General features: G+C 42.2%; 1 protein-coding gene, 1 long non-coding RNA gene and 1 other non-coding gene across 3 annotated transcripts; 1 reads left to right on the top strand and 2 right to left on the bottom strand.

The window, feature by feature from the left end:
• Window positions 1-1,406: 1,406 nt before the first annotated feature.
• Window positions 1,407-24,382, top strand: LOC123583269. The gene is made up of 2 exons (XR_006704813.1): window positions 1,407-1,471; window positions 24,115-24,382. It is a non-coding gene; the product is annotated as an uncharacterized LOC123583269 (long non-coding RNA).
• LOC123583267 (purine nucleoside phosphorylase) lies at window positions 14,745-23,974 on the bottom strand. Its single transcript, XM_045450196.1, has 6 exons — window positions 23,842-23,974; window positions 20,352-20,521; window positions 16,604-16,707; window positions 16,236-16,411; window positions 15,935-16,125; window positions 14,745-15,369 (listed from the first exon to the last, which is right to left on the bottom strand). Exons 1-6 carry the CDS (start codon window positions 23,850-23,852, stop codon window positions 15,152-15,154), a joined length of 870 nt encoding a protein of 289 aa, XP_045306152.1. The 5' UTR covers window positions 23,853-23,974; the 3' UTR covers window positions 14,745-15,151.
• Window positions 19,381-19,531, bottom strand: LOC123584757. The gene has a single exon (XR_006705682.1). It is a non-coding gene; the product is annotated as a U12 minor spliceosomal RNA (small nuclear RNA).
• Window positions 24,383-25,578: the final 1,196 nt, after the last annotated feature.

The raw sequence follows: 25,578 nt of genomic DNA, 5'->3' as shown, positions 1-25,578 counted from the left end.
TCTTTCTTCTTAAACTCTCTACAATCTATAACAAGTTACTAGATTCTACTTTTTAAAACTGAAACAAACATTCTTAAATGATATATGATTCTTACTGACTCACACACCACTGCCAAGAATTCAGGAAGTCTCCTTACCTTTTTTTAGTACTTAAGTATTTTACCAGGTCTCCTTACTTCTCATGGCAGTATAGTTATTTGCATAAGTCCAGTAAAAATTTGTCCTCCTTTTCTGGGACTCAGTTGGGTAAGCATCCTACTTCAGCTCAGGTCATGAGCTCACAGTTCACGTGTTCGAGCCCCAGGTAGGGCTCTGTGTTGACAGCTCAGAGCCTGAAGCCTGCTTTGGATTCTGTGTCTTCCTCTCTCTCTGCCTGTCTCCCACTTGTACCCTGTCTCTCTCACTCTCTCTCAAAAATAAGTAAACATTAAAAAAAAATTTTTTTTAAGAATTTGTCCTCCTTTTTACCAGAATATCATAGAAAAATCAGTTATGCAACCAAGTTCTTGCCCAGATGTCATTTTTGAGAATGATCCTTGTTTAATCCAGTATGATGAACTAATGTCTACAAAGTCATCTCAGGAAAACTTGTGTGGTACCTGGTTTACAGGGTCCCAGTTTTGCAGTAGATGAGGAAGATCTCTTCTTGTCAGGCCAGGAACTTTAGGAAATTGTGGGGACCTTGAGAAGAAAGGAATTCACCCAAATTTATGGGTACAATGGGTGAAACCTAGTGGAAAGGGTTTCTTGGGCTTGGTTTTTCTAAACTGAAGGTAGCAAACAGTAGAGGCTTTTAAAAGTCCAATCTGAGATTCTGAAGGAAACTTCCAGAAAAAAGTAAATTTTGTGGCCTAGTCAATAATAATATGGCTCTAGATTTACAAAGCCGATTAAGAAGACCTATGTGGTAAATGAACACTCTTTCTGCAAGTGTATAAATAATCAGATGAAACCAACAGTATTGCCCCTTACTTTTTTTCTTTCCCACTGAACTGAGAGTTTCTTAACTTCTCTCTTACCCTCAGTGCCTAGCACAGTGTTTGGCATGAAGAAGGTAGTCAACATTATTTATTGGAAGAATAAAAATCAGGTTATGGAATTGTATTTGTGCCTGATTCCGCCCGCGAGGCAGTGATGGAGGTTGGGGAGGTAGGGCAGGGGCCTGAGCCCACCAAGTATGGTGTCCTCTGCCCACTTCCAGCTGTAACTTGGGGGAGGGGTAGCATCCATTAAAAATAAACTCATAATTATCTTCAAAAATACTCCCGGAATAAATGAACACATAAGTAAAAATAATAAAATATGGAGGAGAGATGAAACAAGATGGGCAAAATGTTGATTATCATTGAGTTGCAGGTGATGGCACTTGGGGATTAATTATACCCTTCTCTCCCACTCCAATGCACGTTTGAAGTTTTCCACACTAAAAAGTTTTTAAAAATCGCCTTGGAGGAGAAGAAAATTACACAAAGTAAGTCTGAGGGCTCTGTGAGAAATGGAAATGAGGGATGAGTGAGTTCGGGCAGTTTCTTGGTTTTTAGATTTTTGCATCCACTAATTCAAACCACTCCCTGACCCACTTTTGCCTTCCTCTTCCGGCTATCCACTCCTGGGACGTTTGCAGAACACCAGAGGTTTCCTGGAAGAGTGAGCATAGGGAGGGAAGTGCTCAAGTGGATTATTTCAGCACTGAATGCTGGCAAACCTCACCCACACACTGGTCTTTCAGCTGAGCCATGCCAGATCTGAGACTGGGCAGCAGCCAGATATTGCCATGAGTAGAATGGGAATGGAATGTTCTCAGGGCTTAGGAGGGGGCAGGAGAGGGGGGTATATATGTCTGAATCAATGCTGGAGACCAGAGAAGAGACACCAAGAAAGTGGGAAGCACTGTGCCCTCTGTTTGTCATTCCCTCCCCCAACAGTGACACTGGAGGAAATCAGGATCAAATGTAGTCAATCTGGCCCTAGGAGAGAGGAAGCTGGACAAAAAAATGAGCATTGTTCATTTGTGTTAGACTACAAATGCTCTTTCAGATTGTCTTCAGGTCAACATGGCTGTATGTGGGGCCAGCTATTGGGAAACACAAGGTAAAACTCACCTCATGACACCTCATGACTCTTGAGATTTCTTTCCATTACATCCCAACAAAATTCTCTCCTACTAGCTTGTCATACTGCGTAAGATTCCACTATTTGAGATTCATTTCTTTAACATTCATCTCCTTCCCCTGCCTTTTTTTTTTTAAACAAAATTACCCCCAAAATGCTTGACACATTCAATTGGGCTTGCAGTCAATATCAACTTAGTGTGATTCCTTATAACAAAATGCGTTGTCTCTGAGAAATAATAGCTAGCATATAAGGTGCTAAGTACCAGAGAATTGTGTCAAGTGCTCTATTTACATTTTCTCATCTAGCACTGTGAGGTAAATGATACTATAGTTCCATTTTATAAATGTGGAAAGAAGGCTTTAGGAACTTTCAGTAAAATGACTAAGTGACAAGGGCAGCATTTGAACTCAGACCAGTATGACTAAAAATCTCTGTTCTTAGGGCACCTGGGTGGCTTAGTCAGTTGAGTGTCCGACTTTGGCTCAGGTCATGATCTCACAGGTCATGAATTCAAACCCCGCATCAGGCTCTGTACTGACAGCTCAGAGCCTAGAGCCTGCTTTGGATTCTGTGTCTCCCCCTCTCTCTGCTCCTCCCCTGCTCGTGTTGTGTCTCTCTCTCTCTTTCTCAAAAATAAATAAACATTAAAAAAAATTAAAAATCTCTGCTCTAGGAAGCCAAGTATGGAAATAGACTGTCAGGTTGGGGGGATTCTTGACAATCCCTGAGGTGCATGATGGTACTAGACACTGGGAGTGAGAAGGAAAGAGCACTAATAAAGAAATGTGTGTGTGTGTGTGTGTGTGTGTGTGTGTGTGTGTGTGTGCGTCTTCTGGAGTGGAAATTAACCACTTGTGAAATGGTTGATAGGTAATAACAACTCAACTCTTTTAGCATGTCCACAAAATACTGAAAGAATGAACTTCACAGAGAAAGAACCAAACTTTCAAACAATTGTCATTATGTGATATTTCAACCTGAGGTAGTTGTCAAACAAGCTTTAGTGGAACCCCATTTAACTCAATTAGCAAAAACCCTCTGAAGTCAAAAGAAGACATACCAGCTAAACTGGTGGCTTCTAATCTTTTAATCACAAGGACAATTTATTATTCCCAGTCCTCTTGAGTCCCTACAAGTAATATTATAACATGTAGCATTGTAACATTAAATTGCAATTATTTCTCCTGCTTAGACCGAGATTAGATAACAAAGGCATCCGGAAAGGCTGGATGGCCACCAGAAAGGACTTCCGGAGGTGGAAGCAGTACAATTACCCGAGCCCCCTTGGGTCCTGTCCTCAATTCACACATCCACACATGATTTTGTCTGTACGTCTGGGGCTTTTCCATCTCACAGGATTGACTCATACGAACCACTCCCAAAATAAAACTATAAACAAGAGCTGCACTGAAAAATACATACAGTGGGAAATAAACCACTGATTACTTAAGAGAGAGATCAAATAGTGAAGAGATATTTGCTGAGTAAGCAGGAGTGGTGAGCAGTTTTGGGGTTCAGTCAGGCCAGGATGAGGATAAGGAAACATTTCTGACTCCGAATTAAGCACTAAACCAGCGTCTTAACCCTGAGATGTGGCTTATAGAGAAGCAATTCCGCAAATGTAGAATTTCTCTTTCTAATCTCCAAGCTCCCCCCAATCTCCTTCTTACAATATATCTGCACGCTTGTTGGTTTGTATTCTTTTATACTTTACCTTGCTCCAAGAAAAGATTAAAGACAGCTTGCAAAACTATCTACAATGAATGATAACACAACTCAAATTTAGGGAAAAGGAAAGAGGAAGAATACAGCTTTATGGATTAAACTTTAGTTGTGAGGATGCTAAAGTCACTATACTTGCCTAAGCCTGCATTTTGGTCCCCAAAAGCTGGAGTCTGTGGGTTCTTAGTCCACCCCATTGACAGATTAGGAGTTTGGGTAGATTAGGAGTTTGATTTTACAAATGGTGGTTACTATTTACCAAATGCTGATCTGACATGATGTAATTCGCAGACAGTACCAAACATTTTTAGTTTTGAGATTTTGCTATTATATTTATGAATCACAATTTAATTTTCTAATTTATATTAATGAGAAAAACTTGCCAAAGAGTTTTTAATAAGAAGGAGATAACCAGGGTTGTCTCAATGGGTTGATACAATTCAAATAAACTTAGTTTTAGTTAGCATGTCATAGGCTTATTTACAGTAAACTTGTGGTTTTCATAAAGATTTCTAAAATGTTAAAATTAGCTCACAGACCTCAGTATTTACAATCTTTCATGTAAGGAAACAGTCTTGAAAGGACAAAAGACAGTAAACAACAGTATGAAAGAAGGAAAGAAAGGAAGAAGAAAGAGAAAGAAAGAAAAGAAGGATCCTAGGTCAAGAAAGTAAACACAGGTGCCCCTCAATCTGCAAATGAGATACTTTCCCAGTGCAAAGAATCATCCCATGGGAAAACAATAAAACTAAAACTTCAGAGTAAAGGGGCTTGCTTTCTCTTCATGAAACTGTCTCTGGTGCCCTGGTCAAGTAATAATGATTGTTGGGGCAACTAGTGGTACAAGGAGCAGAGGCTTTTTCCATGGGAAGCCCCTACACCCTGGTAAGGTCCCCAGATGGACAAGCCAGTCCTATAGACATGATGCTGTTATATGGCAAATTACAAAGCCCAGGACAGAAACCATGCACCAAAGAGAAACTCTGCCTTTTCTGTACTTTCTTGAAATTAGAGATCAAGTTCACTTGGGTTGGCAGACGTTGGTGCAGAATTAGCATAGAAGAGGTACTCAGTAAGATTTGGTGAAGCAGAGATGAAATGAGGGAAGAGAGAATGAGAAAAAGAGGGAGAGATCCCAAAGCAAAGCTCTAGCCCACAGCCTGGAAGATGAGCTCGGGGAAAGGGAAGCATCCTAGACTCCTGGACTTCTGACAGTCTTCCCAGTTTCTATGCTCTTAGAGAGTCTCTTTCTTTCCTCCCCTAGCATACGGTTGCTTTGGCTTAGCCAGCCAGGTAAGTGATTGAAGTTCTGCCTTCAAAGATATGACAAGTAAGAAAAGGGAAAACATTTAGAATCTGTAGTAAGACATATTGATAAGTAAGACATTCAGATCTTCCTGAATTCATATTGATCTTCTCAGCTGAGATACTGTTATTATGTAGAAGAATGGGTGCCTGGGTGGCTTAGTGCCAGACTTCAGCTCAAGTCATGATCTCATGGTCCTTGAGTTTGAGCCCAGCGTCGGACTCTGTGCTGACAGCTTAGAGCCTGGAACCTGCTTTGGATTCTGTGCCTCTGTCTCTCTCTGCCCCTCCCCCACTCGTGCTGTCTCCCTCTCTCTCTCAAAAATAAATTAAACATTAAAGAAACAAAGAAAGAAAGAAAGAAAGAAAGAAAGAAAGAAAGAAAGAAAGAAAAGAAAGAAAGAAATTCATGCCAAGGTATTTGAAAATGAACTGATGGAGGGCGCCTGGGTGGCTCAGTCAGTTAAGCGTTCAACTTTGGCTCAGGTTATGATCTCACATTTTGTGAATTCAAGTTCCGCACTCGGCTTGCTGCTGTCAGCACAGAGCCCTCTTCAGATTCTCTGTCTCCCTCTCTCTCTTCCCCTCCCTGACTTGCACAAGCTCTGTCTCTCTTTCAAAAATAAACTTTGGGGGGGAAAAGAACTGATGTGATATCTGCAACATCTTACTTTCAAATGGCTCAGGAAAAAAAGAAGTGTGTATGTGGTACAATACTAAAAATTGATGGTGGAAGGCACGCTAGTGTTTATCACATTATTCTTTTGACTTCTCTACAGTCCTCAAGATTTTCAAAGTAAAAGGTTGGGGACAAAGTGGACGTTAAAATTTCCAAAAAATATGTCAAATCCGTTGTCTGTACACCAAACCCGTAATAGTGCCTATCTTGACTGAGGCATTCTTTTCTGCCCTTTTTCTTGTTGTGGTTTTTTTGTATCGTCCAACTAGTCTACATTAATATGTATTGTTTTTGTAATCATGTAAGACTTTTATTCTATTTATTCTTATTTTAAATTTATTTTTAATAATAAAATAAAGATTAAAACAATAAAATAAATTTATTTTAAAGCTACATATCTATTTTTAAGGCCAGAGCAAGGACTCTTCCTTCTGCCCCAGTGGCCTCTCTCACCAAACCCCCTGCTCTGTTGCCCCAAACCCAGACCCAGCCAAGCAAGCTCCCTACATACTATATTTCTTGCCTGTGCTCCCGTGCGTATCACTAGCTCCATAACCTTCCTCCCCACAAACACTTCCCTCATAAGCTACTGCCCACACAAAACATACTCCATCTAAATTTCTCTCCTGGAACAAATGGCTTCTTTCACCACTGACTACACCTCTGTGCAAAGCTTCCATCCATAAACCAGTCCTTCCCCAAAGTTCCTGTATAATGCTTTCCCCACCTATGCCTCTGAGTCAGTCCCTGATGAATTTCTCCTGGTGTGCTGCTGAAGATTTCTCAATTGCTGACACAAAAGTTTGCCCTTCCCTGCCGGATGAAGCAGCCAATTGCTTCCACTTTTGTCTGGGATCAGTCACAGCTCCCTAGTCTTCCTGACCTAGCACCCCAGCTCCTCAGCTCCCATCCTACAGCAGGTCAAGCAGAAATGGACACACATGGATACACAATCATTGCAGCAGGAGCACCTGCCTACATCTTCAGCCTTATCTCCCACAATCCCATTGTTCACTCCACTCTAATGCCATGGCCTTCTTGCTGCTCCTAAATTGCTAAGTCCTCCTAGAACCTTGATGCTAACTGTACCTTGTGCGTCTACACTCTTCCCTAATCAGTGCATTGCTCATCCCCTCATTTATTCAGGCCTCTGGTCACATGACAGCTCTTCAGGGAGGACTTCCCTGCACTAATCCACTTGAAATTGTTCTCCCCTTTATTACTTTTTTTTAATAACCTTACTGAGGCATATTTTACATATCATAAAATTCACCCTTTTCAAGTGTGTAATTCAATGATTTTTCGTAACTTTACTCAGTGATGCAACCATCACCATAAATTAGTTTGGGAACATTTTCACCCCTGAATAAGATCCTTTATGCCCGTTTAATTTTCATTTCCACCCTGAGCCCCAAGAAACTACTAATCTACGTTCAGACTCTATAAGTCTGTCTTTTTTGGACATTTCATATAAGTAGAATAAGAGTAAAGGTTCTTTTTTTTTTTTTTTTTTTTTTTTGTATCTGAATTATTTTAGTCAGCATGTTTTGAGATTCATCCATGACATAACATGTGTCAGTAGTTTGTTTCCTTTTATTGCTGAACATATTCCATATATTTTGTTCACCAGTTTTTTGTTTTCTGGTTATTATGAGTAATGTTGCTGTGAACATTTGTGTGTAAGTCTTTATGTGTTTATGTTTTTTTATTATTTTAAATATTTTATTTTTAAGTAATCTCTACACTCAACATAGAGCTCAAACTCACAATCCCAAGATTATGAGTCGCATGCTCTACTGACTGAGCCAGCCAGGGCGCCTCTATGTGGATATGTTTTTATTTCTCTTTGGTAGATACCTAGAAGTGAAATCACTGGGTCATATGGTAGGATTATGCTTAAATTTTTGAGAAACTGCCAAATATTAAAGTGGCAATACTATTTTATGTTCCCATGAGCGATGCATGAGGGTTCTTGTTTCTCTGTATCCTTGCCAACATTTTCGATGTCTGCCTTATCTATTATAGACATCTGGTGACTTGAAATGGCATCTGATTGTAGTTTTAACTTGCCTTTCCTTCCTCTATTACTATCCATTCCTTCACTTTGATTATTTTTTCTTAACATTTACCATTACCTTAGATTTTTTTACATTTGTATTTATTTGCAAATTGACTCCCCCAATTTAAGGTAAACTCCATGAAGGCAGGAGTATTTTCTTGTTCTTCTTTGTTCTCTAACCCCTGGGACATTTATTAAGTTAGTGAATAAACATCCCCTCCTCATGTGTTCCTCTTTTTCTTGCCGAGCAGCCCAGAAAAATACACTTGATGAATGCCTGTCTGAGACACTGAAAAGCTTCAAGCTTCTTCAAGGCTTCAATGGGCAGGCAACAGTTTATAAGTTAATAATTTTGGTTTTTGCATACATGTGCATACATGCAGATGCACACACATACACATACCAGTATTTCTGTGTATGGCATAATACATCTGATTATCAAAAAGACAAAGTTCAAAATAAATGGAGGGGAAAAAATGGACAAAAGCAATACAGGGTGGTCAGGTAAAAGCTATGGTTATCTGAGTGGCCATTATGTTGTTAAATGTCAATACTAGGTGCAGATTGATGACAAGACCTGACACAGACATACTCCGAATAAAAACTGAGCAGGATTATTTATCTAAAGGTTGCAAAATAACTCAGAGAGATGAACATATTTTCCAACTCAGACAGGACTACAAACATCTTGACTCCAATACCTTTACCAGAAGGGTGTATTATCACTGAAACTCTAAGTAAATGAAGGCCACATTAGACTCTATGGAAAATATAGCAGTATCTCTCAGTCCAGCCTAGTTGTACTCATAAGTGAGTGTGAATATGCCCAAAGCCCCTCCTTGGCTGGAGGCACTTCATGTGGCTAAGGGTCATATGATACATAATACTACTGCAGAATGCAGTTTGGTTCTTTAAGGCATCTCTCTTGGACTCTCCAAGCTAGTAGATCCTGGTCTGAGAACATTCCTGAATTGAATATTTTGGAACCATAACAGGGATCAGTTTCCTAGATCTTGGGAATCCTGCTAACAAGTCTTTAGACCAGCCATAGAGCTATCTTGAAATGAAGTGTCAGTAGGTAGGAAATACTCTAGAAGACAGACAGTCAAAAAGAATGACAGAGTAGCAGAAAATATCCGAAATTACTTGTACCATAACTCTATCCTAGCTTTTTTAAGCACTAGTGGTTCCTATCCATTTATGAAGGAGGAGGAAGAGTTGGCAGAGTAAGCATCCAAGGAAATGACCCTCTCCTGGGCCCCAAATTCAGAAAGTCACATAATTTTGCATTTCAGGAGCTTCACAGGCTCCCTTACATCCTATCCATGGGTCCAGAGTGAGAATCTTTCCACTCCAAAACAAGTATATTAACAACAACACTGTGCCAAATATCAACTTTATCCCCTGACAGCAATCAAATTGTTTTCACACTTTGTTTGATGGACTGAGTGGGATACTAACAATGATGGTAACTGTATATTATGATTGGGGGGAGGGGAGCAGTGAGATATTGAGAGCTGGAATTGACCTTAGACAACCTTTGATGGTTTGCATTGATAGAACTAGAGCAGATCAGGCTACACATAGTGTAGTACTATATTCCTACTAATCTTTTATAGCAGAAGCTCAGGTAGAAATAGTTCCAAACAAAATAGGAAAAAGGAAGACTAAGGCCAAAAATCAAATAGCCAACAAGCAAAATGGCATTTTAAAAAATATGAGGGGCGCCTGAGTGTCTCAGTTGCTTAAGTGTCCGACTTTGGCTCAGGTCATGACCTCAGGGTTTGTGAGTTAGAGCCCCACAAGGGCCTCTGGGCTGTCAGCCCAGAGCTCTGAGCCTGGAGCCTGCTACAGATTGTGTGTCCCTCTCTCTCTACCCCTCCCACCCTGCTCACGCTCTCTCTCTCTCAAAAATAAACATTAAAAAAAAAAAAAAAAACACGAATAACAGAGAGAAAAGAAAGAAAACAAGAAAAAAAGAGAGATTGGCAAGAGAGATCATAAATTTCCTAAAATGAAAAAACTCAGAACAGAAGTGAAAATGAAAAACAAATAGAAGAGTAGGGGATTTTGACCTGAAAACCAGAGACTAAGGATTCACTCCAAACAATATTAGATCTGATTTCTTCCAAACCTAAATTCTGACAAAAAGATTAAGGACTGGAAATTTTCCATTTTCATTAAAGTCCAAGTTTACAATAACAGAAAAACCAGGCAGAGAGCCAGTGTTTGTTCAAAAGATGTCCTTTAGAAACACAAAGTAGTTATGAAAAAGATGCATGTTTACAAAGGAAAAATGAATGCAGATCTAAGCCAAATCAGATTTAGACCAGAGGGCACAGCAGAGGAAGAACAATTGTGGTCTCTCCCACCTTCTTCTTTTAAAGGGACAGCAGTGGTATTATCTGTCTCTATTCCTTTATTTTTTCAAAGTCCTAATGTCTACCCCTACCATACACTTCTATTTATTTATTTACTTACTTACTTATTTACTTATTTATGGGGGAGGGGAAGAAAGAGAGAGAGAGACAGAGAAAGAGAGTGGGGAGGAGGGGTAGAAAGAGGCGGGGGAAGAGAGAGGATCTTAAGCAGGCTCCACACTCAGCTCAGAGTCCAGTGTGGGGCTCTGTCTCACAAACCCAGAGATCATGACCTGAGTTGAAATTAAGAATTGGACACTCAACAAACTACTGAGCCACCCAGGTACCCCTCTTTGTCTCTATTCCTAAAGGCAACCAACAAATGGACTGGGAATTGGCTAAAAACAAAAAACATTAAAGCCATATTCTTCCTTTGCTTCTAAAAATGTTGAGGTGATAGACATGTGTCCTTGAGAGCACTGACCTAAGTCAATAAGAAAACACACTAATTATGATGCAAAAACATCTCTAAGACATTAAAGAAAATAGCATGATGCAGAACAACACATATAATGTATTAACTTCTGTGTACAATAAGAGGAAGAGAAAAAAATAACGTGTATTTGTATTTGTTAATATTTTTATAAATACTGGAAGAATGTGTGAGAAACTATTAAGTCGTTACCAGTGGGGTGGGGAAGGAAAGGCAGATGAAGGACAGGATGGAGGTAAAACTTTACACATTTTATGTTGAGTAAGTTTTTAAGTATGTGTTCAAAATTTTAATCTGAAAAAGGAGAAAACTACTAATTTGACTTAAGTGTATGTATTTTTCATTTCCAAATTGCTTGCGCTTTTGCCTTTACATTTTGCCTTATAACAGCATATTCTTTTAAATACTGCAAAAGCCTCCAACCTGATTAAAAAATTCTAAACACCACCGGTTATGTTATTCTATACGGCTAGTTTGGGGTGAAAGTATTTCTACCATCAGAACAACTCTTTCTGCTTCTCGTTAGGCTTCAATCCATCAAAATAGTAACATGATTTTCACCCATCAATTCCTACTTGAAAAGCCTTAAATGGCTTGTCATATTGCCTAGAGAAGGTTCTTACTCCTCAGCCTGAAAAGAGACCCCCGAACAATCTAGCCTTGTCCACCTTATTTCCCAGTGCTCCTATTGACAATGTCTTTAATTTCACCATTTTGTTCTGTTCAATGATCAAACATTCTCAAATTTGCCTGCATGCAGTGCCTTCTGCCATGTCCTCTTCACCAATGTTTTCTGTAAGGTCTAACTCAGTCTCACCGGTCCTTCCTACTCCCCATCCCAGGTTGGTTCCCTTTGAATACCCATAGCATATTTTATCATTGGCACTTAGCATGTGCTACTTCTCACACATTATTCCTTTTTCAAAAATTTTCCAAATGGTGACAATATAACATAGGAAAAGACTAAAAGTAGGCATAGAGGGCACAACTAATTCAGCTTTTAATGCATATATCCTGTCTCCCCCTTAGACTGGAAGCTCTTTGTCTTATTAGCAGTTTATTTTATGGCTTTAAGACAATGTTGTATGCACTGTATATGATTAATAAACATTATTGGTATTGATAAAGATGACCATGACAGGGCCAGGGTAGAAAGCCCTAACTTGAAGTGTGTGTGTTTTTTGCTACCTATCTTGAGATGCAGGAAAATCAGTCCATTTTGTAGGCCCCTCTAGAGAGCAATAGTGTCATCACCAGTTGTTTTCAAGAACTACCCTTTTCTGGGTCCTCCTCCCAGACCCATCTCCCTTGACTTTTGTTTTTATTTTCTTGCTCATCTAAACTGGTACATTCATTTTGGTTGAGTTGTTTGGCACTTGAAGACACTTGATAAGCAAAATGTAGTGTATCCATACGTGGAATAGTACTCAATTATGAAAATAAATGAAGTACTGATACATGCTACAACTTGGATGAACCTTGAAAACATTATACTAAAGAAAGAAGCCAGTTAAAGTCCATATGATCCTATTTACAATTCCCTTCATATGAAGGCCCAAAATAGTTCTATCTTACAGAGCAGAGAGTAGATTAGTGGTTTTCAGGAGGGTTGGGAGCAGAATAACTAAAAGGTACAAGGTTTTCTTTTGAGTTGATGAAAATGTTCCAAAATGGACTGTGGGGATGATTGCACTTATGTGTGAAAATACTAAAAGCCATTGAGCTGCACACTTTAAATGTGTGAATTTTATTGTATGTAAATTATCTCATTAAATAAGCCTTCAAAAAAGAAATTAAAGGGGTGCCTGGGTGGCTCAGTCAATTAAGCGTCCTACTCTTGATCTCGGCTCAGGTCATAATCTCAGGTTCATGAGTTTAAGTCCCACACCTGACCTGGCTTTGTGCTGATGGCAAGAAGCCTGCTTGGGATTTCCCCCTTCTCTCTGCCCTCCCCCCCTGCCCCCCGTTTGTGCTCTCTCTCTCTCTCTCTCAAACTAAACTTTAAAAAAGAAATCAAAGACAATGTGTTTGTGTTTTCTTTCTCCAGCCCATATGGCCTTGAACCTAGTATTCCAGTGCATTTAGGATACTCATTACCTATAATTAAATAGTACTTGCCTGTAGCTACTTTCCTTGTCATATCTTAGTTTTCCTATAAAGAATGTACAATTTTGTTACTACAGGAGACATTCAATGTCCTAACATGAGTATAATAATAAACACTTCTGTAAAGTAGGTAAGCCTTATTCTTCATACTTAGAACTAAAAAATTAGACTCTTACATGAGGTCAACAAATGAATATTCTTCTTGAATCTAGTATTCTATCACAAAATTTATGATGCCCTTTACAGGGTAAATGGGCAAACCCATCTACTAAGTCTAAACACCAAAGATGTGCTTAAATATTCCACCTGAGTCTCTCTGGGACATGTTTTTCAGATGGCACCATTCTCATTCCTGAGCCATCTCACCAACAGCCAGATCAGGGTGAGAAAGCTGAGCACCACATGCATTCTCTTGTAACTTCTAAGTATTTGCCCATGTCTCAGAGCCCTGCATGTCCTCTGTTCTAATCACACCTGTTGTGATAATGACCCACGGAACATGACTACATTTTATAGCTTTGTGCTTTCACTCACCTGGTGTGAAATCCTTTTCCTGCCTTCCGTCCTTTAGGACTGAACTCAAAAGTTTTCTATGAAACTTCCCTTACCCAACCCAATTCTCAAGGTCCAGTGTATACAACTGGTCTATCCTTTGGGCTCCCATTGTATGTAATGTGTAGAATATTCTATACTGTCTTATAGTAACAGTTAATGGTTTCACAAATATATCTCTTAAGATTAAAGGGCAGTTAAAGAGAACCTTTGTTATATTCTCAATTTAACATTCTTAGCTGAGTGTTATAGAGGTAATTCAATAACTTGATTAAAAGAAATGTTTATAAACCATCTCATTAGATGAACAAGTTGCATATATATCTAAAGGACACACAGTACTTCCCTCTAAACCAGCTTGCTTATGGACAAATGGCAGATGCTAGCAGATTGTCTCAAGGTCCAGGTAGGGTTTTAGAGCTGGTGGGGGTGGTGACAGGGCCACTCCACAATGTTTTTTGTGTTGGGCTCAGGTAAGTTGGTTAGTTACCAAAGGATTTAAAAGAGGTTTTAAAAGCTTTCTATTGTAAATTTCTATTGAAATGCCATTACTATTAGAGGCTCATCCAGCTAGATCTTTTATCAAAAGGTAAAGAGGCCTGGGAGGGTAGTGTGGTTTTGAAACATGCCATCCAGTCAGCTGAATGCAAACTGGTAAGTGAAAAATAGTGCAGTGAACCAACAAAGGGCAACACCTAGATGCTGTGTGACAGGAAGGTTCTGACTGAGCAAAAGTCAAAAGACTAGAACCCCGAAAGGAAACAAGGAGGGAAGGAAAGGAAGTGCTCTAAGAAGTGAAGTATGAGTCAACTTCACAGGTTTGCCTGGGGCTGGCAGGACTCTAATCTGCATGGAGTGGCTGCTGGCAGAGAAAGATGTACTATTCTAGTATTCAGTATTCGCTACAGCATTGTCAGAATGCAGAGGAGGAATGTTGGGTTGTCCTTAATTATGGCAGAAGTTAGGGTAGGGAGGAGAAAGAAAACAACAGGAAACAGTTAGGGCTTAAGAAGTAGCCACTGTGGAACAGTGAGACCAGTGAGACGGTTCAGATATTCATGAGGGCATAGACAGGGAGCAGCACAATCAGAAGGCTAAGGTCAGAGGCAAGACTGGTCTGAGGAAAGCTGCCGTCTTGTGCCAGGTGTTAGCTCTTCCTTCTTCATCTTCTGACATCTTTATCTCTCATCTTTGGCTTTCCTTCATCCTTTCCTGCATTTACACACCACCTCATCTCAGTTTTTAGTGGCTCGTCTCAGAAGCAGATAGTCACACTGGACATGTGATCTCAGTCTTTCATGCCAAACTTGGCCTGTGCTCCAAGCCTTATCCCAAAATGCACTAAACATTAAATTATTTCATCTTTTTTATTCTCAAAATATGAATAGTATTCGAGTCCAAGAGGTATTGGACTTGTGCGAGGCAGACTGAGTCTTCAGGAATGTGAAATCATCTATCTCAGAAAGATAGCAGTAGGTACCTGTGCCAAGTTCAGCAGCCCAAACCACACCTAGGGCATACACATGGCTGTGTGATAGGGCTTGGGCCCCAGCTCTTGAGGAAGAACAGGGGTGGAAACTGTTGAGACAACTGAGCAAAAGAGGAGCCAGCACAGAAGGGTCTGGTGGGAGAAATGGTGGATCTTCCTCTCCTTTCTCCTACTACTTAAGGGCAGAGGCACATGACCCCAGCAAGGGGCCAAAGTAGGTAGTAGCTACTTGGATCCTATGAGGGAGAGGCCAGACCACTCCAGGGCTTGGTTAATTGCCTTTGCCAGGCAGTGGAATACTAGCCATAAGAATAGAGACGAACTGTTCCAATTTCTGTGCAGCTTTTTTCCCGGACTCTAATACTTCCTCATGATTGGCCTTCTCCTTGGTTTCATAATCCAGGATGACTTTGTTAGTGATGAGGGAGAAGCCAAAGACTCGAAGTCCACAGTGCCTTGCAACTATAACTTCTGGCACTGTGCTCATGCCTGATGAGGAGAGAGAGGGAAAACAACTGTCAGGACCCTCAAATGACTCTTTTCTTTACCCTCTGCCCTCATCCCCATTCATTACCTCATTGACAATTCAACATCTCAAAAAAAACATCCAAAGAAACAGCTGATTTCTTGTCTAGCTTAGGTTATTCTGTATTGCTTAAAAGAGTGGGGCCTCAGAGGACCTTACACATTTCTTATAAGTATTACCACTGCAATGCTTTATTTCTATTTGTGGTCATTTTGAGGTCAGTTCTAATGATGCGGTTCCATCTTCCAGCCAGAGGTACAGAAAGCGGCTATATTTTTAGAACAATCTTCAGAAACATCAAATCATGGATGGGTCGTTACCATTATAGCTGTTAAAGCCCTAGGTGCTAGGTAGGGAGGTTTAATGCTACAACACACCAAACCCCAACACCTTTAAAGTCAGTTTAACTCAATCTTCCCTTAAGTCAGATCTCTTACTTTACGGTCTAGGTCTACAATCTTACACCTTTCCATCCCTATTTTACCAGATCCCTCCCTGTTCACGCCTCCAGTCGGTTCCCCTTCTCACCAACAGCATCTGCCCCCAGCTTCTGCAGCAGCCGACACTCGGCCACAGTCTCAAAGGAGGGGCCTGCCAACATCACATAGGTGCCTTCCTGAAGCTCTCTCTGCTCCCCCATTTGTTTCCAGACACTGTGAGCCTTCTGTCTCATATCCCGGTCATAGGCATCAGACATGGCAGGGAAACGAACTCCGAACCTAGGGCACAGGTTGGAATCTCAGATTACTGGAACATAATGAGTTCTGACCCCCAGACAAGTCCTTAAACTGTACCCAGCTATTAAAAAAAAAATTTGCAAGATACATACCTATCCTCATTGGGCCCTCTGAGAGGGTTCAAACCACAGAAACCAGGTAGGTTGATGTGGTCGCGGATCAGCATGATATCTCCAACCTCAAATTTGGGGTTGAGTCCTCCAGCTGCATTGGTGACCACTAGCGTGTCCACACCCAGAAGGCAGAAAACCCTCACTGGGAATGTCACCTTACAAACAAAACATAAAAGATCAGAAAGAGTTCTTTAAAATTTCACCAATCTACCCACAGACATGCATGATACACACCACGAAAGAGAAAGGAGGGGACCAAAGTCAACCTAGCCCAGGTAGATAGGTCATAAAATGAGACTGAGAACTCTCTCCCCTTCTTCCAGACCAGGCTTATGCCCCTGAATTACCTTTGAGAGTGGGTAGCCTTCATACATGTGGAACCTGCCCTGCATCATCACACAGGCTCTGCCATTCAGGAACCCAAACACCAGTCGACCAACATGACCTGGCACTGTGTACAAAATAGAAAGAAAGAAGAACAGGATGATGTTTTCATACAACACATATCCACTGAGCACCTAGTACAAGCCAACTCATGGTGCTCAACGTGAGAGGGTATAATTAAGCAAAGGATGACATTACTAACTCCACTTTCAGAAAGCTGAAGCCTGGTGGAGACAGGAACAAATCATAAGCTTACAAATGAGTATATAAGTACATCCTGAGGTTAGAGCTAAGGGATAAGGATGCTCAATGTGAACCACATATCAAAAGAAAGATTTTTTGTTATTTTATTATTTTTTTAATGTTTATTTATTTTTGAGAGAGAGAGAGAGCATAGCAGGGGAAGGGTAGAGAGAGGAGACACAGACTCTGAAGCAGGCTCCAGGCTCGGAGCTGTCAGTGCCAAGCCAAATGTGGGGCTCGAACTCACAAACCGTGAGATCATGACCTAAGCTGAAGTCAGATGCTTAACCAACTGAGCCACCCAGGCACCCCTTAATTGTTTTTACAGAGAGAAAGTGTGTGAGTGGGGGAGGGGAACAGAGGGAGAGAGAGAATCTTAAGCTAAAATTCTCTTAAGCTTAAACTAAAGATTCTCCATGCTAAGCATGGAGCCTGACACGGGAGTCGATCCCACAACCCTGGGATCATGACCTGAGCCAATATCAAGTTGGCTCAACTGAACCACCCAGGTGCCTTAGGGAAAGGTTTTTTTCTTTTCAAGAAACTTCAGAAGAATGAGAAAGTCATATTGTAAGAGAATAAAAGTGAGCAAAAAAAAAAAAAAATAGAAAAAGTGGGTAATCATAAATGTAGCAAATGCAGTCCTTATAGACTTTTCCAAAAATTTTTAAATTCTCCAAATATGTCTCCATATTTATTACCCTAACTAAACCATGTGCCTCCTCACTCTTGAAAGGGAGTTCAGGGGCGCCTGGGTGGCAGTCGGTTAAGCGTCCAACTTCAGCCAGGTCACGATCTCGCAGTCCGTGAGTTCGAGCCCCGCGTCGGGCTCTGGGCTGATGGCTCAGAGCCTGGAGCCTGTTTCCGATTCTGTGTCTCCCTCTCTCTCTGCCCCTCCCCCGTTCATGCTCTCTCTCTGTCCCAAAAATAAATAAACGTTGAAAAAAAAAATTAATAAAAAATAAATAAAAAATAAAAAAAAATAAAAAAAAAAAGAAAGGGAGTTCATAGTATATGAGGGTCCTGAAGAGGTTACTGAACAACAGGGGGAGGAGCTGAGTTTGGACCCCTACAAGGCTTCTCCATTATGACCCACAAAACAGTCCTGTGGTAATACATAGCCCAAATGGGCCCTGCAGGGGTGTGGGAATGCAAAAATAACTCCCCACACAGACATAATAACCATTATTACCATTTCCCTTATCTAGCATTTCTCGTCTAATGGAGGCAGCCAACCTATCCCCTAGGGAATGGGTGGTCCAAGAGATAGGGACCAAAATCAAGAGGAAGAGTTCAGGGATAGTCAGAGACCAAAGAGCTTATTAAAAAAAAAAAATTCCAGTAATAGAGCAGAGGTGGCAGAGTTAGGAAAACCTGAGTATAAAAAATAGGCTAATAAAGTTTAAAAATTAATCCACTAATCACTTACTGCAGTGCCCTTCTCAGTGGGAAGGAGTGGCAGGTGGGGTCAATGTCATTGCTCTTTCCCTTAGGAAACTTTTTGCCCTTTGCCCTCCCTCTCGTTTTAATATTTCTTTACCCAACCCCCACCCCCACCTCCCTGCTTTGGTCTTCCAATCTTGCTCCAACGGGTTTGGAAAAATATATGTGTAAAGTCTTAACTCTCTGGGGAAAAGAGGACAGAAGGTAGAAATTTATAAAATTAATAAATCATGGGAAGTTAGTTATCTGAGAATTAATAAGTAAACCAAATAAACTACCCTTCTCCTTAATTTACTTGGTCCCTCCCACCCCTTTTTTCCAGAGAACTGGCTAAGGTTGTTAACCTAACGTTCATGAATCATAGGTGAAAACAGTTTCACAGGCCATTAGAAAATTTCAGTAAATTTAGAAGATTCAGCCAACATGGGAGGGGTGGGGGGCAGTGGCGGAGGTGCCTGGGTGGCTCAGTGAGTTAGGCATCTGACTCTTGATTTTGGCTCAGGTCATGATGTCACAGGTCCTGGGATACAGCCCTGAGTCAGGCTCCTCGCTGAGCATATCAGAGCCTGCTTGAGAGTCTCTCTCCCTCTCTACCCCTCCCCTGCTCTCTCAAAATAACTTAAAATAAAAAAAAAGAAGGGGACGCCTGGGGGTCTCGGTTAAGTGCCTGACTTCGGCTCAGGATATGATCTCAGTTTGTGGGTTCAAGCCCCACAAGGACTCTGTGCTGACAGCTCAGAGCCTGGAGCTTGCTGGGGATTCTGGGTCTCCCCCTCTCTCTGCCCTTCCCCCACTTGTGCTTTGTCTCTCTCTCTCTCAAAAATAATAAACATTAAAAAATATATATATATATAAAAAAAAGATTCAGCCAACATGGCTAATAGTGAAGGGAAGTAGAGAGTAGTGAAGGAAAGTGCAGGGCCACTCCAGGAGTTGCCCACAGTGGACCCATAAACCCTCAGGGTTAATCCAAGTTATCACTTATAGGAAACAAGCACCTTCTCAACCTCATTTTTCTTTCATACCAGTCTACTTTTTCAGTATTAAAAGGGGATGGACAGATCGTGACTCTCAAACATCTCACAAAGTAGGTGAGTCACATTAGGGGCAATCTTTACTTGCTCAAAAATTCATCTCACATTAGCTGGGAGGATTCAGGTGTCACCCTGAAGTGTTATTTTCCTTACTCATGAAGTTTAAGGCATGGCCTTTCCCTTTTTTTTTTTAAATAAAGGCTACCCCCAAAATGGGACTCGAACTCATGACCCGAGACCAAGAGTTGCATGCTTTACCCACTGAGCCAGCCAGGTACCCCACGCCTGGCCCTTTTCTAAACCACAGCTTTAGAGTTTTCTGGCAGCTATTAAGATGCTGGATATGCTACCCTCAGATCCATCATTGCTCCACAGTGCACAGGTAACACCTGCTTCCTTCCCTCTTTCAAAGGGTCAGTGTGAATCAGGTCTTGTGTGTTCATGTGTTATCTGTGTATTTTGTCTGCAAGAACATGGCAGTGTTCATTTGTTGCTGCGCACCAGTGAGTGCCTTATCCTGGGACAAGAGCTAGAGCTGGTGAGATTGGGAATGGCAGGAAGACATAGGACAGGGGTCGCCTGACTTTGTCCCGGGAGGTTATAGGCACTACTTTGTCCATTTAACCTGCAGACTGAAAGAAATGGGAGGGATATGTGCAAGTGGTGGGTACCCTGGTGTGGATGGGGAAGAGAGTGTGAGTGAGGTGCTGTAAAGCTTTAAGGGGCTCTGGATCATTACAGCATAGGAAATATGTCATCAGGTATGGTATCATTGCCACACACATGCCCAATCTATTATGAAATTTCTATTGGGGGAGTTTCCTTCTAAAGTCATTCTGATTCATAGTGGTCTTTTTCCCTCTCTTAAACAAGTTGTCTTTAGTCAAATGCTATACAGGATAATCAGGTGCAGGCCTGGTGAAAGCAGACCTTCTCATCAGAATCCCATCAGTATCCCTCAGTTCAATCCCTCACTCCCCTTTGCCAGTACCTGTACTTTGGGAAAAGTTTGGTATCTCACTGTAGTCAAAGCTCTCGGCCTCAGTTAATTTATTGACCAGATTTCCTAACCCAGAACCACAGATCACTGCCACTTGAGGTCGGTGCTTGGTGCGGCACAGAAGCCATTTTGCAGTGTTCTGATAATCTTCATATGTAAATCTAGGAAAAAGGGAAATGAAAGTTAAGTTTTGCTCCCCTCCCAAGGGCATCATAGACTAATGACCTTCAGTGCAGAAAGGCTGCTAGGAGTGCTGGGGTGGGAAGGGACACAGAAGGGGCCAAAGAGCTGCCCCAGAAGGGAGGATCCTCTCTCAGCAGGGTCCACACTAAGCTCATCCACCCACCCACTCCTCTTTCTGAATCAGACCCACTGAAAGTCTGATGGGAAAGTCCCTCCTCATTCTATAGCCTGGCAAAAGTTAATGGTGCCTATGTTTCCACCCCCAACCCCAACTTCAGTTTTGCTACCACTAGCAGGTTTAATTATCTCTCTTTATGACAAAGATTTAGAGAGGAAGGGATGATAAGTCTACATAGAAGTACAGGGAAATAATCGAATCAAAGAAGTAAAAGGGCTGGATTTGAGGATGAAGGCTAAAGAGTATATTCAAAATGGTATTAAGACCTTCCTTAGGGCAGTGACAAACCCAATATAATCCTCCTACCCTACTTATCAGTAAGGACACTCAAAATGTAATTAACACTAACCTGAGGGCAGGGATAAACCCAATTTCCTTTTGGACCCTTGTCCTCCAATTCCTCCCTCAGACACTTATTGGTTGACCAAAAAAAAAAAAAAAAAAAAAAAAAAAAAAAAAGGCAATGGGAACACTCCAGAGTAGAAATCTATGTGCCAGTTAGTTCCCCCAGATTCCTATTCTGGGATACCCAGACCAATAAAATACAGATCCCTGTCAAATGAAATTGCAAGCAGTAATTCAAGACCAGTGACTAGACAAGCACAAAAAAGCAGATGGAGTAGTCCACAACTTTGGTGGTCAGTGGCTGAAACAGAACTATTTCAGCATCTGCTTGAAAATACAAATTCTAGGGGCGCCTGGGTGGCTCAGTCGGTTGAGCATCCGACTTCGGCTCATGTCATGATCTCATGGTCTGTGAGTTCCAGCCCCCGTTGGGCTCTATGCTGACAGCTCAGAGCCTGGAGCCTGTTTCAGATTCTGTGTCTCCCTCTCTCTCTGCCCCTCCCCTGCTCATGTTCTGTCTCTGTCTCTCTCTCTGTCAAAAATAAACATTAAAAAAAATTTTTTTTAAAGAAAGAAAGAAAATACAAATTCTGGAGCCCAACCCTAGAGATCCATAATTCTGGGGATCCACAATAGTGTCCTAGGTAATTCTCATTCAAAAACCAGGCTTAGTTATTTCTGGTCAAGAGGAAGGCAGAACTCAACCTGGGTTCTAGTCTCAATTCTGTCTTTTTAAGCAAATAAATGTTTCAAATTCTTTCCTCGGGTAAAAAGGAAGTAATTGGCAGCACCTGTCTTGACCCCACCTGTCTTATAGGTACAGTTTTAAAAATTAATTAAAAACTTATCAGTAAGTTCCAAAACCTTACCAGTTAAGACTCCATTATGTCAGGGTTTGAGTCCAAAGCACTTGAATCTTCCTCCCTGCCTTTGTTCTCCTCCCTGCCCTCTCCCATCTCCCTTCTCTTCACCAAGGTTCTTTGCCCTTCAGAGACCTAACCACATACACTTGCCATACCCATACATCTTAACCACATACACTTACCATGCCTTACATCCCCAAGAACCAACCCAGAATTTTTCTCACAATTCCAGTCCAATTCTCAAACCCCTATCTGGAAAAATGAAATGTTGAAGTGGGGGACAAGTGGAACTGAGGTATGACAGAGCTGAACACAGCTAACCAAGCCTCCAAAGGAAATCCTTCCCTTCAAAAGCAGAGCCTTTGAAACCAGATGACTCTACAACAGGCTACCCTCAGGGAAGTAGCTGGGTAAGGGACAGGGGAGATGGAGCCACAGGATGGTGGAGAGAGAAGCAATGAAATGATTAAAAGTTAATCAAATAGCATCCCCAAGAGGTGCAAAAAAAAAAAAAAAAAGAAAGAAAGAAGTATGAAGCCCTGGCCACCTAGCATATCTAGCAACGACTTATAGGACTTCTTCAATGGGCCATCAGTTCCCCAAGAACACCCTGGATCCCTGTGCATCCAAAAGCCACTGTGGTCCCTGATTCTGGTGACTTGGACTGGGATTTCTGGGGCCAAAGCAGACAGAAGAATTTTCAGAGGTGGGAGGTAGGAGGAAAGGGCAGAGTCTATTGTTCGGTCCAATTAATAAGGATTTCCTTCTCTCCTTGGAGACTTCATCCCCAACTTATTTAAAATGTTTCTTTTCTTTTTTTTTTTTTTAATGCTTATTTATTTTTAAAAGAGAGAGAGAGAGCAGGGGAGGGGCAGAGAAAGAGGAGACACAGAATCCAAAGCAGGCTCCAGGCTCTGAGCTGTCAGCACAGATCCGGACGTGTGGCTCCAACCTACGAACTGTGAGATCATGACCTCAGCCGAAGTCAGACACCCAACCAACTGAGCCATCCAGGTGCCCCTAAAACTTTTCTTTTAGGGGCGCCTGGGTGGCTCAGTCGGTTAAGCGTGGGACTTCCGCACAGTCATGATCTCGCGGTTCATGAGTTCGAGCCCCGTGCTGGTCTCTGTGCTGACAGCTGAGAGCCTGGAGGCTGCTTGGGAGTCTGTGTCTCCCTCTTTCTGCCCCTCCCCCGCTCACGTTACGTTTCTCTCAAAAATAAACATTAAAAATTTTTTCCTAAATAAAAAAAATAAATTTTTCTTTTAAATTGTAAGTAGGCTCCACGCCCAACGTGAGGCTTGAACTCACGACTCTGAGATCAAGAGTCACATACTCTGAGATCGAGAATCACAGCCAGCCGCCCAGTCCCCAACTTATTTTAATTGGATCTCCAATTTGGTGGGAAGAAAGGTGTTGAGAGAACTTCAGACATCTCTCCTCTGAAGGAGGAACTCCAGATACGGGCACCAAAAGAACCTCGCAGCTTTACCTAGACTCTGCAAAGGGAGTGAAAAGCACAAGGGGTGGGTTGACCTCTTCCCGGTATGCCGGTCGGGGTGGCTGGAGGAGAGAGAGTACGCTTCCCCTACAACTTGCACCTCAGTGCCGGCGCACACGCACATAAACACACCCGCCCCCTTTCCCAAGTAGAGTGCACGGTACCACACCGTGTCTCCTTCCTGCTCCGGTGGGGCCATCACTACCCGATTCCCGCGTGCGCCCCGGCTGTCGCTGGCCGCCTCACTGCTCTGCCGCCCTGCCGCGACACGGGCTCCCCCGCCAGGGGTCTCTACATCTCCAGAGCATTCGCTCTCTCTCCTGGCCCTCTCGGGGCCCAGGTGCCGGGCTTCCAGGTCTCAGTGACAGCCATTCCCCTTCCCGGGTTCCCCGGGCCTGGTGCTCGTCTCACCCGTTCTCCATGGTGCCACCGCCGCCCTCTCGAGGAGCCCGCCCTTCTCCGCTCGGATCCGGTCTGCTGAGCTGCGCCGCCCTGCGCTGAGCTGTCCTCGCCGGGTGCGGTGTATACAGTGAGTGTACTGTTACTCGCAGCTGGCTTATATCCCAGCCTGGAGTCCCCAGCCAATAGCAGCCGAACACGCAGGCCGGCCCCCATCTCCATGGCGACACACCCAGATTCAATTGCCCGAGGCTAGGCTAACAACTTAATCTGCATTCTTTGCAGAGCTGGAACCTGACTCGCGCCGCACCCTACTCCCTGGGGACGTCTACCAAAGCATCCCTGCACCCACTTTCGTCCTCAGGGCCGAAGTTTCCCTCAAGGAAGCCTATACGAGATGAGGGCTGGAAGCCGGAAGAGAGCCCCGAAAACCTTTTATCTGGAACCTCGTTCCCGATTGTGTCTAGAGCAAACCATGAGGGATTTGAAAAGAGAAAAATTTAAACCTTGTATCCTGCAACTCCAGAATAAAATTAAATGAGCCTGTGTCTGAGATGTGTCAAACAAAATTTGCATCGAGGCGGCAAATTTTTTTTGCAGTCCTAGGAACTGCAATTTGGAGGACTTAGATTTGGGAGGAAAACCAAATAGTGCTCCACTGACGGGGGGGGGGGGGGGGGGGGGGGGAGGCGGGAAGCAGAGGGTCTTTAAAGGCAAAAAAAAAAAAAGGGGGTGCAGAGGGGGGATTCCAAGAAGACTTACATATGATGTAACTTACATACAATGATTAGCTAAAACAGTCTAATTTCTGTTAAATTTCCAGCTTGCTTTCTGGGACTGCAGGAAGCCAAGATGTTGCAGTTTGGCAGTGAACTATACTTAAAGTTCATGTTCCCTGCAGAAGTGGACTTGCATAAGCCCCACTTGCCTAATGGCCTTCTGGCTCCATTTTTCCTGACAGCAGTGATTCCATTTTAATTTTTTCTTTTCATGTTTTCCCCTTTTGACCAAGATCTTGCCTTGGAAAGCATTAATGATCAACCATTGGATCATCTGTTGTCTACTTATCTAGGAAGGTTCATTCCTAGAAGGTCATGTCCCACAGAGGAGGGAAAATGAAATGTTATAAAGAATGTCACTAAGACCATACAGTCACAGCAACAAAGAGGTTTTCAGGAAGCAAGTCTTAGGCATTGTCCTCATCTTAAAAGTCCATGAAGTTGATAGTTGACTTGTCTTCAGGGGTTGCCAATGGATAGCCATGGTTGATCATTTTATTTTAAGCCTTAGTGTGTCCATAATTTTGACATTTTAGATGGTCAAACAACAGTGAGACATACAAAGCATCAGTAATGTAATTATAATTAAAAAGGAACACATAAGAACAATAATAAGTATGATTATTTGTAATCCAGATCTTAGAAGGGGAGTCCTGTGGGGAGTCAACTGAAAAGGTCTGAAAACTTAAAATTAAACTGAGTTAGAGGGCTGAAAGAAACTCCTTTTAATGATGGCCAGTTTAAGTTTCCAATTCAGCCTGCTATGAGGTGTTAATCTAGTTGCGCAGCAGGAAGTATTAGCGATGGCACAGACTCAGTCAACAGCCAGGAAGTAATCCAAATCTCTTCTGTTGTCTTGTACAACTCAGGCAAGGGAATCTAGAGACCACTGAGTTCTAATGGCCCTAGCAGTGGATCAGGCTATTCTTTTTTTTTTCTTTTTAAAGTAGGCTCCAAGCCCAGCGGGGTC

Source organism: Leopardus geoffroyi, chromosome B3, assembly GCF_018350155.1.
Source record: "Leopardus geoffroyi isolate Oge1 chromosome B3, O.geoffroyi_Oge1_pat1.0, whole genome shotgun sequence".
NCBI classification, from domain to species: Eukaryota; Metazoa; Chordata; class Mammalia; order Carnivora; family Felidae; genus Leopardus; species Leopardus geoffroyi.
Note: the sequence above shows the minus strand (reverse complement) of the source record. Positions and strands in the feature narration are given on the sequence as shown.

Bases quoted from the DNA above. Each gene is read 5' to 3' on its own strand.
- LOC123583267 (XM_045450196.1), bottom strand. The intron at 16,708-20,351 runs GTACTGGCAAAG...TTTTGTACACAG, and splicing joins AAACTTTTCCCAAAGTACAG to TGCCAGGTCATGTTGGTCGA. The intron at 15,370-15,934 runs GTGAGAAGGGGA...TCTCCTCATCAG, and splicing joins GCTGGGGGCAGATGCTGTTG to GCATGAGCACAGTGCCAGAA.